Here is a 19,261-nt window from a genome sequence, read left to right on the forward strand (position 1 = left end):
TGTTCACATAGACAAGTAAAATAACCAATACAGAATATTAGAACCAGAAGTGGGGTCATTGCTATTACAAATTTAACTGTAAGCTTTGGAAACAGTGTGTTCTGAGAATATTGGGAAACTTGGCATTCCAGGCTAAGGAAATTCAGAATACTATAATAACAGTTATATTCTTATGTCTTAAAATTGAGTGGAACTGAATTTAAATGTAATAAGCTAATTGTTTGGCAAAGAATGTCTCAAGGCAGAAAAATTCCATCCCAGCTGTGTCATGGGTACTGGCCAATGCATTCACTCATGTTTGCCATGAGAAATATAAGAAAATAGACTACAAAGATGTGAACAATGTATATTTTTGAATCAAAATGAGCATGAATGCAATTAGAGTTGTGGGTCGGACAGAAAAGGTAGATAAGGACAAAGGAGCTATAATTATTCAAAAGATTAGCATCACAATTAACAGGAAATTGCACTTTGCTCTAGAACAATCTGTAGATTCTTGCGGGGCAAGACCCCATCTTTGTAGGACTCTTGTCCGTAAAACTAAAACCTATTTTGAAAACTATTATTTGGAAAGAAAAGATATCCACAGTGTGACTTGCTGCACAGTGTCTGTCAAAGGAGATGTTTTCCCTAGTTCAGGCATGCAAACACTTGCCCACTGCAGCCATGGTTCAAGAGAGTGTCACTGTGTCAGGCATATACAACGCAAGCCTGACAAAGCCACAACATTTGAAGAAATATTCAAGAAAGTCACTAAGGACTGACAATGTTACAAAATAAGAGAAATGGATGTTAAAATGCCAAAAGTGAAACATGGACTAAATAATGTTTCATCCAAGAACTGAATACTGGAACCAAATACTCTCACTTTTCTGAGTGCAATATCTTTGATGTCCTTAGGCATACAACATTGTTACTTTTCCCATAGATCTGGTGCCTGTGTGGCAAAGCAGGTGTACTTTTGTAGTGCAGTCCAAAGGATGGACATCTGACTGAAGAACATTCAATTTCAGCTGTTTCATATAAATAACAGCAAAGGAAAGGATTTCACAGAGTCTTTTCTAATGGGTCCCATTCAGTAAGTAGTTCCCAACTCCACTGACAGAATGCTTTACTGTCATTTCCCTATGCAGATATCTAAGGTGAAGACCTAAAATTGAAGGTCATTGATACTCCTTATTAAAAAAATAAAAATAAAATGTGTATGAAATCTTTTCATGATATAAGTTCTGAACAATTCCATGTAGTAATAATGTATGAGAAATTTATTTAACTGTCATTGTCTTGTCTTTTCTTTCTTTCTTTCTTTCTTTTTGTAAGTTATTAATGCTGAATAACAGTCATGAAAGAAAGACACAGACCATTGGATTAAAACATCATATGACAAACAATTTTTTATGCATCTAACTCATTATTCAGAGCAGTTTATTTTACATTATATAAGAGCCTAAAAATGACTTTACTGCTGGAACATAGTGAGGAGACATGGCTAAATAAACCTAGATAAGAAACAAAGAAGGGGAAGACAAAGGACCATAATAATAAAACCAGGAAAGTAATATTGTAACAAATTAATTGTAAGCTAATTTTAAATAAATTTTATTCATTTACTTAAGATATGTGTTGGGGGTGCCAAGCACGACCTTTTTATACATGTAGAGTGCAGAGGACAGACAATTGTCAGGTGTTTGTTATGTCTTTTCATCACGTGTGTTCCAGGAACTGAACTCAGATTCTCATGTTGTAAAGCCAGCACTCTTACTGACTGATGTCCAGCAGTCCTAGGACGAAAGGGGGTTCAAACGATAGAAAAGATAATTTACACAGAAAACTGACAACTGACAAAATGTTTGCCCTAGACACAAGAAGGAAAATTTACAGGATGCCACTGGGAGAAGATATAAATGGGGAGAAAAATGGAAATGCTTGAAGTAAGAGGTCATTTGCTAAGTTCTGATACTACAAGAATCTTAGATTTTAAAGCAGAAAATGGACAAAAAATTGGAGAGAAAAGGAGCTCAAAATACAGCGCACTGCTCGGGTGCTTGCCTGACCTGCTCGTGGCCGTGGGTTAGAGCCTAAGCACGCTTCTAAAAATTGACTGAAGGAACAAACAGAATTTAAACAAAATTATGAAATACAGGAAATAAAAATCAATCATTAATGCGAGATTATAGGAAATGTATGTGCACATGTGTGTATTAATGCACACAAGCCTTCTATTTTTTAAATAATTACCTTTAATTTAAATAACCTTAAAGGTATTAGAACATTAAAAGAAACTCAATAATATTTTCAAATACTTAATTTTTATTTAAAATTTTTATGAATTTAATGCTGTATGACTTATGTGTACTTTGTGTGTTCCTGGTGCCACTGGAGGCATCAGATCCCTTTGAGCTGGTGTTACAGACACTTGTGAGAAACCCTGTGAGAGGTGGCAGCCTCAGTCCTTTGAGAAAGGAGCCAGTCCTCTGAAACATTAAGCTATTGCTCCAGCACTTCAATAACATTTTATTTTATTATTTTATTTTTTAATTTTACATATACATTTATAATATTACACACATATAAAATAAACTGCATATAGCAAGAAGGACCATGAAATAATTAGGAATTATATAAATGTTATATTCATAGAATTTTGACTATTTGTATTTGGCCACCATGGAGAAAATATCTTTCTTATCTTGGTGAGTCTACAATTCTGAATATAAATCAATGTATATTATATCTCATCTCTATCGGCCTAAAAACTTTATATAGACCAAAAACATCTTAACCCTTAAACAACTACACTTATTTGTAAAAACTATCTGGTCTTCAACCCCATCAGAGACTTGAGAATGAATAAATTGATTACCTGAATATATTGGGAGTACAGGTTAGTAGCTTTCCAAATGAGAAGATGACAGAGACAGTTTTCTACTTGAACAGTCACCCAAAACTCTCACCCAATCATTAATGTGAGATTATAGGAAATGTATGTGTACATGTGTGTATTAATGCACATAAGCCTTCTATTTTTTAAATAACTATCTTTAATTTAAATAACCTTAAAGGTATTAGAACATTAAAATATTGGAGCACCATCTTTATTCTTCTGGCCCAATATATCTGACAGACATATTTGTGAGGCAGAAACTATTGAGGACTTACTTACCCTGTCTTGGCAGAGTTTGGCTGTCGACTCTGCATCCAAGCTTGCCCACTTTTAGACAGAATTCTGTCTGTAGAAGAAATAATGACTTTTTGCCCAATAGTTTGTTTGTCACATTTAAAGCCATCTCCATAAGTAGGTTCTTTGTTGGTTAGCATCTTCTCTGAGGTAGGCTTGGTGTTGCCAGGAGTTAATCTGTCATATTGTCAAAGGACCCTTAAAATCATAAAAGCATCTTTAAATGTCATATTCTGTAGGTCTCTGGATTTTTTGGAGACCTTATCTATTTTACCTTATCTGTCTATAGAATCATATCTATCTGTTAAACTTATGTGTACATTCTTATGATGAAAACAAATTGGGCAACCTACACCCTTCTCAATAGTCACAAATAATATATAAATATCTTGGTGTAACTCTAACCAAGCAAGTGAAAGACTTGTAGGGAAAAAAAAAACCCTCAAGTTTCTGAAGAAAGAAACTGAAGGAGATTTCAGAAGATGGAAAAGTCTTCCATGCTCATGGGTCAGCAGCGTCAACATAATGAAAATGGCCATCTTACCAAAAGCACTCTACAGACTCAATGCAAATCCCATCACAATACCTACACAATTCTTTACATTGAAAGATCAATTCTCAACATCATATGGATAAACCAAAAACCCAGAACAGCTGAAAAAAATCCTGTACAGTAAACGACTCTCCAGAGGAATCTCCATCCCAGACCTTAAGCTATACTGCAGAGCAACAGTAAAAAACAAACAAACAAAAAAACCAACATGGTACTGGCATAGAAATAGCCTGGATAGTCAGTGGAATTGAATAGAAGACCCAGAAATGAACCCACACACCTATGGACACTTGATTTTTGATGAAGAATCCAAATCCATACAATGGAAAAAGATAACATCTTCCGCAAATGGTAGTAGTCTAATTGAATGTCTACATGTAGAAAGATGCAAATAGACCCATATTTATCACCCTGCACAAAACTCAAGTCCAAGTGGATTAAACGCCTCAACATAAAACCAGACACACAATCTGTTAGAAGAAAAAGTGGGGAAGAGGTTTGAACTTGTTGGCACAAGAAACAACTTCTGAAGAGAACAGCAACAACTCAAACTGAAAAGCCTCTGTAAAGCAAAGGGCACTGTCCATAAAACAGAATGACATCCTATAGACTTGAAAAAGATCTTCACTAACCCTACCTCTGACAAAGGGCTAATATCTAAAATATATAAAGAGCTCAAGAAATTAAACACCACCAAACCAAATAATCCAATTAAAAATGGAGTACACAGCTAAACAGAGAATTCTCAACAGAGGAATATCAAATGACTGAGAAACATATAAGAAATGCTCAGCATCTGTAGTCATCAGGGAAATGCAAATCAAAACAACTTTGAGATTCCATCTTACACCTATCCGAAGATCAAAAACTTGTGATAACACAGGCTAGTGACATGTGGAGAAAAGGGAACACTCCTCCATTGCTTATGGAAGTGCAAACTTGTATAACCACTTTGGAAATCAATCTGGAGATTTCTCAGAAAACTGGGAATAGTGCTACCTGGAGACCATGTTATTCTGCTCCTGGGTGTACAGCCGAAAGACGCTCCACCATACAAGGACTTTGGCACAACTATGTTCATAGCAGCTTGATTCATAATAGCCACAATCTGGAAACAACCTATAAATCCCTCAACTGAAGAGTAGATTAAGAAACTCTGGTACATGTAGACAATGAAATAATATTGAAAACACTACAGTTCCCAGGACAGCTTCAAAGAAAGCTTCTCATACCAATGGGTTCAGACTGTCCACAAAGAACTTCTATTAAGCCTGGAGTTTCTCAACATTTACAAACTGGACCAAAAAAGATATTCCTAGCTTGTTTAAACATTTTCCTCAGCTGTATTTGGGCCCCTATAATGGTATTATTTGTTCCAAGTCACCCAGAAGAAGCCTTAAAAAGAAAACTATGCTCCATTTCCCTTAAATGTAATTGTGTAGGATTTTGGGTCGTTTTCATGGGATATGGATGTTTATTTTTATTGGGAGTTGGTTTTAAGTTATTATTGATCTTATTCAGATAGAAAACAAGGTTGGACTCAAAGACTTCTCTCTTTTCCTTTAGTTTTCCTTTTTAGTGATGGAGTTGAAAAGAAAAAAAGGAGGATATAGAATTATATAGGCACAACAGGGCAAAAAGACGTAGATCATTGAACCTACTCCTCAGCTTAAAGCCTTAATTGTTACTCACAAACAAGGTTATTTTTAATTAACTGATATAGAATTTTTAATATTGATGCAAAATAAGTTCAGTTTTGATACACTGGTACAGAATTCAAATTCAAGAATATTCTTCACACACATTAAATATAGTGCTACTTTGACAGGAGGTAGTGTACCCAGACAACTCAATTATAATATAAGGTTTACTTCCAATAATTTGAAGGTGCTATTGAAGGCTGTTTAGGAAAATTAAGTAATACAAGTTAATTTTTTGTTGATCAACTCAAGGACATGTCAAATCCTACTCTGTCTTCATATCAATAACATTTAAATATAGAACCTCTGATATTTACATGTAACCACGTAATAATGGTACATGTTAGATAATAATAGTACCCATCAACAGAGTGATCTACCTATCCTGAAAAAAAAATATACTTTCAATCTGGCTAGTTTAGGAGAGAGATATTCTTCAATGGTATGGCCAGAGTATTGCCTTTGCTTAAGTAAGTTGCACTCCTCCCACAAACAACTCTAATTAAATGTGGTTGATCACAATATCAAAAGAAGAATAAAAATCATTAAAATAGAAGGAATATTTTATGGGGAAAAAAAGATAAATTAGATCTGGAGGGAGGACATTGAGGATAATGGAGGAAACAGAAATAAACATACAAGGTTGGACTCAGGTATTTCTCTCTTTTCCATTTTTAGATATGGAGGTAGGACAAAAAGAAAGAAGAGGAGAATATATATATATATTCAAACTAATGACTTGATTTCTCATAGGGTGTGCACACAGTACTCCAAAAATTGTTTCTAGAAAAAGACAAAATCCAAGAATTTTTACTCAGTTCAACTAGATGTCTATAGAGTGGAGATTCCAGATCTACTGCAATTTAAATAATTTTGGAATTTTATCTTTTTAATTTACTTTTCCAATTGTTCTAAAGATAATTTAGTATTAAATGAAATCTTGTATAGAATCACAGAACAAAATAAAATTACAAAAAAAAAATCTTTATTTAAAGCCTTCAGTTCAAATATTCAAAATCAAATGTTACTATGGAAGTCAATGAACATGTGAAAAATAAATAATAAAATTAGTATGTTGAGTTTGTATTAAAAAAATCGGTATCCATGAAAAAATTAAGTGTTCCCATTACATACATGGATTGCTACATGCATGAACGTCTTTATGTTCCTAAAAATAAAGAGGATATTTAACAATGAAGCAGAGGATAGAGGCATTGACACAAGTACAGAAATGTTTCTCAGTTTCCACACATCTTTAAATTTCTGGATATTTGAAATATGAAATTATATTATTGATGTCACAGTACATAATTAGAAATTTTAAAAAATTCACAATCAAAATGATACAAATTAAGTGAAGGAGAGGAAGAGTGAAGTACTTTATCACCATTGGTATTAGTGGGACTGAACACCATGTAAAACACTTTGACAAGTATCGCCTTATTTAAATAAAAATGAGATTTTCATTCATAGATTTCCTAAATTGTTTCACTATTTGGTACTTTTCAAATAGTATATACTCAGAGATAATAGAATTATTGTTCAGTGAATTCACTTGGAGATAATGAATAATTCTAATTAATCCATGAACTTAAAGAAAAAGTTATAAGTAGTTTATCAGGCATTTACAATTGCTGCTTTAAACATTTCATAATTTGGTGGACATGCAAGGCATGTGTTTCTAACAATGCAATTACACATGCTTTCATAAAAATGACAGGTAAAATGATCACCATTGCAAGCCACTTACAGTGGAATAAGATGAAGCGCTTCTCTCCATGGCTGAGCTTGAAATCCCTTCATGCTGAAGTAGCTCCACTAGTCCTCTGAATGACCTACATTTTTAATTTGGCATAAGACCATTTCAAGCTACGTAGTGAAACTATTGAGACTGCTACAACTGTGCAGAGCAGTAATCGACATGTCTTTACTGTGGAGGGTGCAATAAGCCCATCCATGAGGTGAACTAAGACAGATTGACTTTAGGATAAGAGACACATTTTTTTTTACTGTTTTCTTGAATAAAAATAAATATTCCAAATGTGTGTGATGCCTGGAAAAAATCCAGGATCATTAGTTACTTTCAAACAAATGAGTAGTTCTAAGAAAGTCTCTCTGTACAATGATTACAAAGACCGTTTTAGTGTTTTTTGGAATGTTTCTGTAACCATTATGGAAACAATGGCCTGGTGGGAAACTAATGATCTTAAAAGACAAAAGCGACTGCTCTGAATTTGGACTGGGCATAAATGTGCACTTACTCAAATGAGGTGCTTAATTTCTGGCCAACAGAATCTTGAAAAGGATATATACTCCTTATAAAGAAATTGTGATGAAAGAGAGTACAGCTAAGTATATGTCAATCTAGCATATAATAAAATTACTCAGACACCCAAAATGTGATATCAAGTTCATCTAAGTATAGAAGATGACAGAGCAAGAGCAAAATCATGCACACACAGACACACACAGACAGAGACAGAGAAAGACAGAGAGAGAGATACAGAGAGAGAGACAGAGACAGAGAGACAGAGACAGAAAAAGACAGACAGACAGACAGAGAGAAGCTTAAAAACAGGACCACAATGAGTACCAAGTTTAGATTCAGTTTCAGTTGATATGAAATAAATGTTTCTTTCTGCTGCTTATTTTAAATTTTTATATCTACACACAAATGTTACAAGGCAAAACCTAGATAAGGAATGAACACTACTCATTCGTTCAATAACCACCCAGATATGTCATCAACTAGTGAGTTGTCTTTAGGGACGTCCCTACTTGGAATGAACAAAAGCATGTGCATGCTTCTAAACACCTTGACTTTTTTCTGCAGTTTTAAATTTTAATTCATTTGAGTTATTAAGCACTTTGACTTTACAGAATCAAAGGAGAGTGAGGCATCTAAGAAGCCAGGGTTAAAAGAAGGCATCGTGAAGTACTTTTACTGAGCAAAATGTTGGAAGTTGAATCCACCAGTCAGGATAGGTAGGTTAAGTTTTTCCAGCATGTGCCAGGGCAAAGGGGATAAGAAGAAGCAAAAAACACAGAAACAAAACCAAAACCACCAACAACAAAAAAATAAAACAAAAAACGAAAACAAACAAACAAACAAACCCCCCAAAAAACAAGCCAAACCAAACCAAACAAACAAACAAAAACCAGGGATGCATAGAGACCTAGCCTCAATTCACTGTTAGAATTGTGGCATGAAATTGAAGGATGCAGATTAATCAAAAGTATACTTCAGTCTGGACATGTTAGAAACAATCAGAAGTCACATAGGTGTTCGATGTAAAGGATATGAAAAGCAGTGGAAATAGCTCACAGAAATCCTAGAAGATTCTGGAACGTTTGGACGTTCCCTCATTCCTCATTAAATGTAGATAGACTTCTCTTATTAGAATCACAGTGTCCCATGTCTGCTTGTGGTAAGTTGAATGATGCTTTCAGAGGAAATAAAATGATGAATGAAACTACTGTGTGATAAAGATAAGCTCTGTACCCTGCATGCTCAATATAAAGTCCAGATAATCAAATTTGAAAGGCATAACTCACATCACATATGGTAGGTAGTTTTTCTTATTTCATTTAGCCTGAAGAGCATAGAACTTAATTTTGGATATTTTGTAGAAATTCAATAGGTCACTGAATAGCAATATCAGCGATATACATTAATCAACTAAACAGCTTGAACAAGCAGATTGATGTTTGGGTCATTCTTAGATCACTTTCTTTGCTATCTGTCTAAAACTCTTAACTGCTTTCTACTTGAACTTAAGGATAACCCCTGAAAATGGGGACAACACGCTTCTCACTCTCACATCAAACGGAATAAGTGGTAGTTTATTACAGAGTCTAATATGAGTGACCACGGCCTGGAAAAAGGAAGCTAGTTACCATAGCTTCCCCATTGCACTGTGCAGGCAGGGTCATGATGTTTTGCAGGTGCAGAACAGGCAAGGTCAGAAACCAAGACAATTGTAAAATTCGTTCGTAGATGAAGCATAGAGTGGTCCCAGGCAGGCAGATAGGCCTCGGGTATTACCTGATGGCACCCATATGCCTTCTATTGGTGGAGAGCTAGGGTATTACTAAGTGAACACTTTCTAAAGGATTTTAGCTAATCATTCGGATGTTATATCTGACACAGCACTAGACAAGGAGTGACAATTTGGTGGGCCTATTACCTATGCAAGATAAATTGTCAATTAGTTCCAACCTGAAACTGCAACATCTCAATCTCTCCACATTAACTGAACTTTTATTCAGTCTATCAGCTTTAGCCAACAGCTTCTTTCCAGGAACTGTCTTTCACAGCTTATTTCAGAAATCCATGTTCTTTATTTTTCTGTATTTTTAAAAAAACATGTTATTCAGAATTTGAGAGAACTAGGCCTAGAGCTTATATCACCAATATGTGTGCCAATGGATTTGTGGCTATTAAGATAAATTAAATACCACCAAACCAAATAATCCAATTAAAAATGGAGTACAGAAACAGAGAATTATCAAAAGAGGAATATTGAATGGCTGAGAAACACCTAAAGAAATTCCCAAAATCCCTATTTATCAGGGAAATACAACTCAAATCAACTCTAAGATTCCAACATACACCTATTTGAATGGCTAAATTCCTAAACTAAGGTTACAGCACATGCTGGCAAGATTGTGGAGAAAGGGAACACACCTCCATTGCTGTTGGGAGTGCAAGCTTGTACAACCACTTTGGAAATCAATCTGGCATTTTGTCAGGAAATTGGAAATAACTCTACCTCAGGACCCAGCCATACCACTCCTGAGAATATACCTAAAAGATTCTCCACTGTACAACAAGGACATTTGCTCAGCTATGTTCATAGCAGCTTTATTCATAATAGCCAGAAACTGGAAACAACCTAGATGTCCCTCAACTGAAGAATAGATAAAGTAACTGTGGTACATTTACACAATGGAATATTATTCAGCTGTTAAAAACAAGGAAATCTTGAAATTTGCAGGCAAATGCATGAAACTAGAAAAGATAATCCTCAGTGAGGAAATCTAGACAAAGAAAAGATACACATGGTATAAAATCACTCCTAAGCAGATATTAGCCACATAATACAAGATAACTACACTACAACACAGAGACTGAGACATCAACCAAGGACGATGTATGATATGGATGTAGACCCTCTCCTCAGATGTAGTAGCACAGTCTCCTTTTGAGTTCCGTATGTGGAGAGTAGGGACTACTTCAGGCCTGCGGGCCTATATCGGACATGCACTCTGGCCACCAAACTTAGATCATGTCCTGCCAGGGGGAAATGACAGGCTACAGAGGAAGAGGGTACCGGTAGTACAGATGAGACTTGATAGGCTAAGGTCAGATGTTAAGGAAGGAGGGCTCCCTTTTCTGAGGACTAGGGGAAGGAGATAGACTGGATGGGGGGGGGGGAATTATATGGAGGGAATGATGGAGGGGGCTACAATCAGCATGTGAAGAGTTTAAACTGAGGTACAGGCAGGTAACTTACATTGCTAATCCCACTATATGGGAATAGCTCTGAGACTGGCTGAGACATGAATTTCTAGGCATAGTCAATGATTCTTGTTGGCAACAGAGCCCTTATGAATTACTATTAGATGCCACTCTTCATATAGCATGAATGAAGATTTACAGATGTCTTTTTTGTCCTGTTCATACAAAGAGCAGAAAACCAGACTTAATTGTTCTGTGTACCATGCACACCATATTCACATAATTTTAGGACTGTATAATGCTTGTGAGAAATTATATGCTTTCAGAACAAAAGAACCGGACACTAACAATGGATCAGGCCTGACAGGATGCATTCTTCTCAACATTCTGGACACTCACACCCTGTATCTTTCATGTTCTACTACCAAGTGCTTGAATTGCTGTTCCTCATCAGAACAAGAACAAGACTTTCAAAAAAAGCTTCGAATCCCAACTGGTCCAGCCACACAGGACTCTAATTAATCCTGGAATTTCTCAACATTTGGAAACTGGGTCATAAATGCTGTTCCTAGCTTGTTTAAACATTTCTCCAATATTATTTAGGTGCCTAAAAAAGTATTAATTACTGAAAATCAGCCAGAGGAAACCTTAAGAAAATGATGCCCTGTTTCCTTTAAGGGGGATCAGGTAGATTTTTTGTTGCTTTCTTGGGCTATAGAGGATTTTTATCAATGGGAGTTGGTTACAAGTTATTTTTGGTCTTATTTAGAGAGAAAACAAGGTTAGACTCAGAAATGTCTTTCTTTTCCTTTATCTTACATTCTTAGGTTTGGTGATAGGGGTTGAAAAGAAAGAAGGGGGAATATAGAAATATATAGGGAAGATAGAACAAAAACCAGATTAGTAAATCTACTCAATTTAATGTCTCAATTTTCACTCACAAGTTTATTTTTAATTCATTTGTATAGAATTTTTATATAGATGCAAAATAAGTTTAATTCTAGATACTGTGGTATAGAATTCAAATGTAATATTTTTCTTCACACATATTATATACATACATATATTTCTACTCTAATATGAGTATATACCCATATAACTCAATTATGAAACAAGGTTTACTTCCAATAATAATAGTACTTTGAAAGTGTTATTGCTGGCTGATTAGGAGAAATAAGTTATACAAGTTAATTGTTAGTTGATCAAATCATGATCATGTCAATTACTAGTCTATTTTTATCACAAGAATATATACCTTAGGTGCGGCAGATAGATATGATTCTATATAAAGATAAGGTAGAATCATTAAATAAGGTCTTCAAAAATCTCAGACACATGCAGAATAAGGCACTTAAAATGTTTTAATATTTTAAAGATTCACTGACAATGAGACAGGTTAACTCCTGGCAACACTGAGGCTACCTCAAAGAGGATGAGGAATATCAAAGAACCTCCTCATGGAGATGGCTTCAAATCTGGCAAACAAGCTACAGGGAAAAATGTCCTCCTTTCTACCACAGACAGAATTCTGCCTTAAAAAGGGCAAGCTTGGCTGCAGTCAAAGTCGATGGCCAAACTCTGCCAAGACAGGGTAATCAAGTCCTCAATAGTTCCTGCCTCACAAATATGTCTGTCAGATATATTGGGCCATAAAGCTGAAGAAGATGCTCCAACATAATATACAGTTTTGTGTGACTATTCAGGTAATAAAGTATCTCTGTCATCTTCTCATTTAGAAAGATACTAACCTGAACTCCCTTCATACTCAGATAATCAAGTTTATTACTTCTCAAGTCTCTGATGGAGTTGAGTACCAGGTAGCTTAGTTTTACAATGAAGCTTAGTTGTTTAGGGGTTAAGATGTGTTTAGGTCTAGATAGATGTTTCAAGTTGATAATGATAAGGTGCGATGAAGATTGATTTAGACAGACCGAAATAGGAAAGATGTTTTCTTCAAAGCTGTCAAATACAAATAGCCAAAACACTAAGAATGTAACATTTATATAATTCCTGATTCTGTCATGGTTCTTCTTGCTGTAGGTAGTCTATTGTATATATGTCTAATAATTTAAATGTATATTTAAAAATAATTTACTGAGAATTTAAAAGTCTTAAATAATAATAATAATAATAATAATAATAATAATAATAATAATAATAATAAATAAATTAGAATCTGTTGAAATTAAATCCCTGAAAGGTATCAAACACTTCATTTCAAAATATACCTAAAATTGATGAATGGTTCTTATTGCTATAACAATAAAATTGAAAACATTAAGAAGATAGTATATAATGTGTCTCAGTATTTTTATGTTAATAATATAATATTTTATGTTAGGACTATATTAAATAAATTAAAAATTACTTTGAAAAATATGTTCAGTCTTAGTTTTCAATATGGATTTTAGAAAAATTTAAATTGATTTGGGACTCATAATTGTAAAGTAAATAGTTTTTCTTCTTGATGTTACTAATCTCAGATTCACAGGAAGACTGATTTAAGGAACTGATTGTTGTGATTCATTGATTGAATATGGACCTAGAGTTTCTATTACCTTTTATAATTAATAGGTCAAGTTGGTCAAACAGAAGAGACAATATCTTCCATATGAGGTTCAGGAAATAATTTCACTTAAAATTCTATGTTAATCTAATAATGAAATGGTTTCTATCAATATAAGCCTCTTCTTATTAGTTCTAGAATTTGACTAATTGAATAGTTCTCATGTTTGACACACAAAGTCTTCACTGTAAGATGTCAAGAAAAAAGTCACAAAAATTCAGTTTTAGAGAAGTATTTGCTCAGAATATGTTAGTCCATTTTTTCTATTTATATTCAGTAACTTAAATTGTTCTTATAACCATGCATTTTCTTTTAATCTTCAGTCCCTTTAGTGTTTAGTATTCTTTAAAGAGAAGGGGGTGTTTTTTTTTTCTTTCTTTCACGGGGACTGTATGGAAACTGCTTTCATAAAACTGTATTTTCTTCGCTTTTTCAATTACAATATATTCTATGTGGAACATTTCTAGTCAAACTTCAAAGGGTGAATGTTTTAATAGCATATGAGTGAGGTCAATTTTACTTTTTCTTTAAAATTTATGTCATTCTGATTTGCATAAAGAGCAGAGTTTCTATAAGATTCTCTTTAAAGTATAGAGACATATCATTCTTTAAAGTAGCATAATGTCTCATTAAATGTTGAAAATATATTTTCAGCAAAATGATATTGTCATCTTTAGAGGGGGAATTTCTACATCTAGATAAAAAAGTGTGAAGATTTCTTCTTTATTAATTACTGTAAAGTAAAGGCCAATTTCTCTTTTATTCTAATAAAGATCACTATCTTATAAAACAGTGTTGGTGTAGTGTAAATATAGTGGATAGACACTTGTTAAATGACCTTATTGTGTTATTTCTTATGATGTTCCACAGGTTATGACCAGGTTTATTGTTAGGCTAAAATATCTTTTCTCTACCTTTACTGTACTTTGACCATGTAAACATTGTGCATTTGGTATAAATGTTAGTCAACTTATACATTCCTTTAGAATTTCACTTCCAAATCACAGACATAGCATTATTCTGAGGTACAAAGAGACAGGAAATATATTCTAGATATAAAACTGCCACAATAATGGTAGCTGTCTTACTATTTGTCCCATATTTTGTAGCATTTCAAATGCACATATGTGTAAATCTTATGTAACTTATACTTCAAAAACTATTTAGCGATAATAGACATGCTATAGGAATGAGGACAGGAGATTTTATATTTTCAGCTTTTTCATGTTAATACTTCAGGTTGTCTCCGATGCTGAGTACACCAACAATGGTCAAGTCTTGTATAAGCGTGAAACTGACCCACAGTGTCTCAGGCAGGCAGCACAGAAGCCAGGCAGTCACCACTGTAGTCAGTGGTGCAGAACCACCTGGAGATGGGTACTGATTGACAGCTCCTCCAATTTGTACCTCTAATTCTACTGCCAAGGCAGCTAGAAAGTCAAGCAAATATACTATATAAACCAATTATAGAAGACATTTAAGTTTTCTTATCTTCAGATACCTTATGATAATTTCTAGCCAAAGAATAATTAAAGCCTTCCATAATTTTCTATGCTGCATCTTCTGACTTTTAAGTCTTTATCACTGGATGCATTTGAGCTACTGAGAAAAATGAATCTTGGCACATCCTGATATGAATCTTGCAGCCTTTGTTGACTTTTATTCTATCTTCTTGTATTTCTACAATTCAAAAACTAATCTGTGTTTGCCGTGTCCCATGATAAACTAAAGATTCAAATCAGCATAGCTTGTTTTTGCAAATTTAAAATGAGTAGAAGGTTTGCTTTGGTTAATTATTCTTTAGTGTTTCCATTCGTTTCATTCACTTTTAAGCAAAACTGTAGTTCTCAATGATTTTCCTAATTGTTTCAATGATTCATTTAGTGTGCTTTGAACTTTAGCATTATTATGAATAAAATTCTTATAAGTATTAAAAGTATTTTCTACATTAGGTTACTAGTTCATGAAAATTTCACAAACAAGTATGTTTCACGTGGTCATTAAAAACTCTTGAAAAAATATTTTATGAATAGAATTGAACAAGATAAATGTCATACTAAATACCTAACTAAAGTATTTGAAGAATGCCCATAGCAGTGAGTTTGAAAACAATGACAACAACCAAAAATACCAAGTCTTTCTGATGCATACCAAGACAGTGAGGGGGTAAGATTTATTCTATTTAATGATTTTCTTAAAGTTAACTTAAATAGGATTTTATCTTACCTTTTAAAAATTTTTTTATTAATTTATTCATATTGCATCTCAATTGTTAGCCCATCCCTCTTAACCTCCCATTTCTCCCTCCCTCCCGCTCCCCCCCCTACTCCCTTCCCCTATGTCTGTGACTGGGGGGGACCTGCTCCCCCTCTATATGCTCATAGGGTAGCAAGTCTCTTCTTGGTGACCTGTTATCCTTCCTCTGAGTGCCACCAGGCCTCCCCATCAAGGGGACGTGGTCAGAAATGGGGCCCCAGAGTTTGTATGAAAGTTAGACCTCACTCACCACTAAACGGTGGAGAATGTCCTGTCTGTCGGCTAGGTCTGGGTAGGGGTTCAAAGTTTACTGCCTATATTTTCCTTGGCTTGTGCAATAGTTTGAGCAGGAAGGACTCCAAGACTCAGATCCATAAATTTGCACAGATTATAGATCACCAGAAGTTAATTGTAATCAATAAAAATATTTTTTTGTTGTTCTGTAAAGTTTCAATGTTATTTTTTGTCCTACACTCTGCTTTCCTTTGTACCAGCACTGAATATTGGTGAAGTTGCCCCTGAATTATAGGTTAAGATTAAACCGCAAAGGTCAAGGGTGATCTGGTGCAATCTATGTTGAATTTAATATATTTAGAAATCATGTATGTTTGCTTGATTGAACAGCATAGGAAAGAAACCTGAAAAAATGGGGCATGGCGATTTTAGTTGGCATATACAACACTTCAATGAAAACATCTTTTAAAATGCAGATATGCAATTAACAATTCATTGGTAGAATTCACATTTTCATTTCTAATACCTCCCAGATGATATCAATGTCATGTTGGCATTGCAAGTATTAAGGGCATTGAAACATTCCAGTTATGCGCAGAGGATAGCATTCATTTATGCCTTATAGAGTTCAAATATGCTTTCTGGGAAGACGGAACACTAGATTTAGTCTACGCTGACTGTGTGGTGGTTCGTCACACTGTCCACTGGGATGACTCAGGAGATAAGTGTTTGTTGTCTGGTGTTGGGATGGATCTCTGTGTCCCGTGCGTGGCAGCTGATCATTCTGCTCGGGAACTGAGCCCCTGTCTCTCGGAGGACAGTAATTTTAAAATGCCTATTTATTGCCTCGTCTGCAGTAAGTAAATGATGATCATCACTCATTACTGTGACACAATTCCTTCACTGAATCCTGAAAATAATATTGAACATTAGGTTTATGCTTTAAAAGTTTTCTGTCTTTTAAATGACCCATTCAAAATGGAATTGCTTCCTAACTTCCATTTTATTATTGGCAAAGTCAATCATTGAATATTTAAATAAAATTTCCAAAGCTTACACATGAAAACTTTTTTTAAAAAATCAAGTCTAGATAATCACTTGTTTAAAGGCAGATATTCACAAATTAAATGCAACACTCTTTGGGCTAATCTCCAAAGATCAAAAAGTCAGCTTGTCTTTCTTTGTGATCATTATGGGTGGCTATTTTCATGTCTTTCAAGAGAGATGATCATAACATTTGTGCTCAGATAGAAAACAATCTGATAATAAGTAATGATAATAAAACTAAGATGTGACAGCAATATTTAGGTCTGCTTAGCAAAATCAGAAATTAAGCAGGTGAACAATAGTGCCAAGACAAACTCCATAATGCAAGGCAGGGTATGAGGCCAAGAATAAGCTAAAATGGGGATGTACCTTACAAAGAACACAAACCGTACACTCAAATATGCACGACAGCAGCAAAAGCCAATACAAATTCAGGAGAATAGAGAACTTTCATGAAACAAGATACCGGAAACACTGAAAGTGCTGGACATTTATTTGGCTCAGCACCAAGCTTTCTAATTGATTTCTGATGAATATAGTAGCTAATCATGTGCACCTTTCCTGCTTCTTGCAGGTGGGAAGAGATAATTGCTCTCATCTGTCATGGATGCCCAGTGCCTAGTTGGGGAAGAGCAGAAGGTCCTGGTCAACAGGTGGGGCCTATCTGAACTGAAAGAGGGAGAAATGGATCAGGTCCTGAGCTTAATAAAAATTATACAATTATCAAAGAAAAACCATATTTCATAACTTTATTTTGATCATCTCTCATTTTTATGTTTTAATTTAGACAAGATTTTTGGCTCAGATAGTAAAGTCAGCTTCATTATCAATAGCTCATTCAGTTCATTTTCCAGAGTAGAAGTATGTACTAATTGCAAATAAAACCCTTCAGTTAAGGAATCAAGGTTGCCATGAGATTATTCTCTAATGTGGTGATTCATTTAAATTTAAGACTTTTGGCAGTATCAACATAGTCTACATTATAAAATGAAAATTATAATAATCAGAGTATTACTTTATACATGTATGAAACTGTAAAAGAACCAATTCAATAAAAATTATTTTAAAAAGTGCACTGCATTCTTTATCCCTTTATTTCAAACAAGAGAAGACAGAGAGAAATGAGATGCAACTTACTTTAAAGGATGAGTCTAGAGATTGGTCAGGAGTAAACAGAGGAGGAAATACTGCTATTCACACTGGAGAGAAGTAAAACACAGCCTACCTTGGATATGCACCACCATAGTTAAATTCATTGAAAACTACTTGAAGAGTGGTTGACAAAATCTTTAAAAAACAGTTTACATAAATTACAGTAGAAAATCTGGTAATAAACTGCTCAGAATGCTGCTTTCCTATGTTTTTCCTCTAACTCTGAGTGATGGATAGAAAACACAACGATGTTTTCTAGGGATTAGTGATTTAGGATGCTGAGCTGGTTTACAGAACATTGAGCCTTTTGTGACAACTCATGCCTACTTGTTCTCCTGAGCAGTTGTTTGTTGTTTTGTTTTCTGAAGCTGTCATCTAGCAGCTTTCTGAAGGACTCTTATGCTAGAAAGAAAATCATGATTAACTCTATCAAACACTCCACATTCTAATTGCTTGTTTTTAGATTGTTTTTCTTTACATCCTATGTGTGCCAGTGTGTTCTGAACACTTATGTCTGTGCACCACGTGCATACAGTGCCTGTGGAGACCAAAAGATGGTAATGGATACCCTCCAACAGGAGTTACAAAGGACTGTGGGCTTCCAAAGGCTATCAGAGTCTTCTGGAAGTACACCCGAGTGCTTTTAACCCCTGAGCCATCTCTCCACCTTCCTTCATTGTTTTTAAAGCTATCTTGTTTTTTTTTTTCAGTTGCAGACTTGCTCAAAGGAATGTCATCTTAACTCACGTTTTTGAGAATGAAGACACGATGTTTTTATATACATATGCTGCCTATAATCTATTTTGCGAAAAGATTATGAGACCACAGTGAAATAACCCATGAGCTCTTCAAAGTCTGCTTGTTTTGGAAAATGGGTTAATAATGTATATGATTAAACCATATAATTATTATGGTGGCAATAATGTATCCCGCTATCAATCAGTAAAAGACACAGACACCTGATGGATTTATTATAAGCCTTATTTCACCTGGGGCTGGGCAGCTCTTAACCCTCTAAACTAGCTCCTTATCTCCCAGTTCCACATCCCATGCCTTTGTTCTAATAATTCCTATCTGGGCTACTTTCCATCAAAAATAATATAAATACTTGTGC

General features: G+C 34.7%; 1 protein-coding gene across 2 annotated transcripts in view; it reads left to right on the forward strand.

The window, feature by feature from the left end:
* The window catches only part of LOC311599719 (uncharacterized protein), a 49,994-nt gene extending 30,978 nt beyond the window's left edge, over nucleotides 1-19,016 (forward strand). For both annotated transcript variants that reach the window (XR_014779979.1, XM_084785716.1), the window contains 2 exons: nucleotides 17,570-17,648; nucleotides 18,858-19,016. Coding sequence is in view for 1 of the 2 variants with exons in the window: in XM_084785716.1 (XP_084641842.1) it covers nucleotides 17,570-17,648; nucleotides 18,858-18,902 (124 nt within the window). In the remaining variant the exon portion in view is untranslated. The remainder of the gene's footprint in view (nucleotides 1-17,569; nucleotides 17,649-18,857) is intronic.
* Nucleotides 19,017-19,261: the final 245 nt, after the last annotated feature.

Source organism: Acomys minous (assembly GCF_964271855.1).
Source record: "Acomys minous genome assembly, chromosome: 6".
Classification (NCBI taxonomy): domain Eukaryota; kingdom Metazoa; phylum Chordata; class Mammalia; order Rodentia; family Muridae; genus Acomys; species Acomys minous.